We start from the raw sequence: 1,586 nt of genomic DNA on the forward strand, positions 1-1,586 counted from the left end.
GCGCGTGGCAGGGGGTGGAGCTGGAGGAGCCTTTAGGTCCCTTCCAACCCAAACCAGGCTGTGACTCTATGAAACACCCATGGGCTGGGGGGGGACACTGGGGACACCACTGTACCTCTCTGTAGGTCGTCCTTGGCCCGCTCCAGCCTCAGTACAGCCTCTAAGTGCATTTTGTTCTTTGCTTCCAGGCTCTCCTGAGCCTCCTTCCGCTGCTGCATGTGGGTGTCCCTCTCTACCTGCAGCAGCCGGGACAGGTCCTCAACCTGTCTCTGCAGCTTCTCCTTCTGCTTACCCGACTCCTGCAGCTCAGCCCGCAATGGCTGGACCCGCTGCAGCAGCACCTGGAGGTGTTTGCTGATCCGGGCCAGGTCCTTGCTCTGCTCCGAGGCCCAGTAGCTCACGTCCGTGGCAGAGAGGGTCCTGCTCCCTGCCGTGTTCCTCAGCACCCCCTGGAACCTGCTGAGGGCCGAGGGGATGTTCTGGCTCTGGCAGATGCTGGTGATGGCTTTGCCGACCTCGTAGAGGCTGCCCTGGATGCTGGTGCAGGTGGCACAGGGTCCCGGGGACGTCTCGGTTGGCTGCCCGGGGGCGCTGTGGGCAGCCCTGGGTGCGGAGCTGCCCGGGTCACCGCTGGCTGGTGTGAGCGCTCCCGATGGCAGGCACAGGGAAGTGGACGGGGCAATATCTCGAGAAGATTTTAACTCCAGAACATCGGGCAAGTGGCGTTTCGGGGGCTCCTTCTCTGGGGTCCCAGCCTGCGGACTGGAGGGCAGCGTGGGGTTCTCCTGCCTGGAAGCCGCCTTCTGGTGGAGGGAGCACAGAACAAAACCAGGGCTCAGAGCAAACCGAGCTGGCTGCAGGTGATCCGTAAGAGCCCAGACAGAGAGGTGTGAAGTGTGGGGACAGGACACCAGTGCAGCCAAGGGGCAGTGAGCCCAGAGCTTGGAGGAGGACAGCCACCAAGCACTTGGATTCACTGACTGTGGTGCTCCATCACAACCAAAGCACATGGATAACAGGCAAAACGAATTCACTTCCCCCTCCCAGATGCAGGACGAGGAGGAATTGGGGAATTGCATTTTCCCAGCTGTCTGGCAGCTTCCCAGCCTTGGCAGAGCTGTGGTTTCACAGCAGGGAGCTCAGCAAAGAAACCTGCTCCCCTTCTTGAGACTGGCCCTTCTTTCACACCTCCTGAGACTCCTGCCTGTGCCAGAGGAGTGATTGTGGGGGTTTTCCATGAGCAGAATCATGGTTTGGTGGTTAGAGGAGGTAGGGGACAGTGTGGGGCAGATGTGGTTTGACACATGGATCAGTGCTCAGAGGGTCATGAGCTGGGAGCACATCTGGTGCGGCCACCATGTGTGTCACGAGGGACCCCAGAGAAGGACCTCAGCACAGTCCCAGTCATGGAGGGGGGTGCAAGAACCATCTCTTGGAGGGTGTCAGGGCCCCCACATGTCCCACCTCGGCCAGAAGCTGCTGGTAGAAGGCTCCCAGTTTGAGCATGCAGCACCAGTACCTCCTCACGGTCAGCCCCGCAGACATGCCGGGTGCCACGGCCCGCGCCGGCGGCCCCGCTCGGTTGG

The 1,586-nt window shown here is 61.3% G+C and overlaps 1 protein-coding gene across 1 annotated transcript in view; it reads right to left on the bottom strand.

Moving 5' to 3' along the window:
• Positions 1 to 1,577, bottom strand: part of CCDC157 (coiled-coil domain containing 157) — a gene marked incomplete at both ends in the record, with an annotated part of 5,279 nt that extends 3,702 nt beyond the window's left edge. The window contains 2 exons of the mRNA XM_010016560.1: positions 116 to 803; positions 1,465 to 1,577. Coding sequence (XP_010014862.1) covers positions 116 to 803; positions 1,465 to 1,577 — 801 coding nt within the window. The remainder of the gene's footprint in view (positions 1 to 115; positions 804 to 1,464) is intronic.
• Positions 1,578 to 1,586: the final 9 nt, after the last annotated feature.

Source organism: Nestor notabilis, unplaced genomic scaffold, assembly GCF_000696875.1.
Source record: "Nestor notabilis isolate BGI_N333 unplaced genomic scaffold, ASM69687v1 scaffold23086, whole genome shotgun sequence".
Classification (NCBI taxonomy): Eukaryota; Metazoa; Chordata; class Aves; order Psittaciformes; family Psittacidae; genus Nestor; species Nestor notabilis.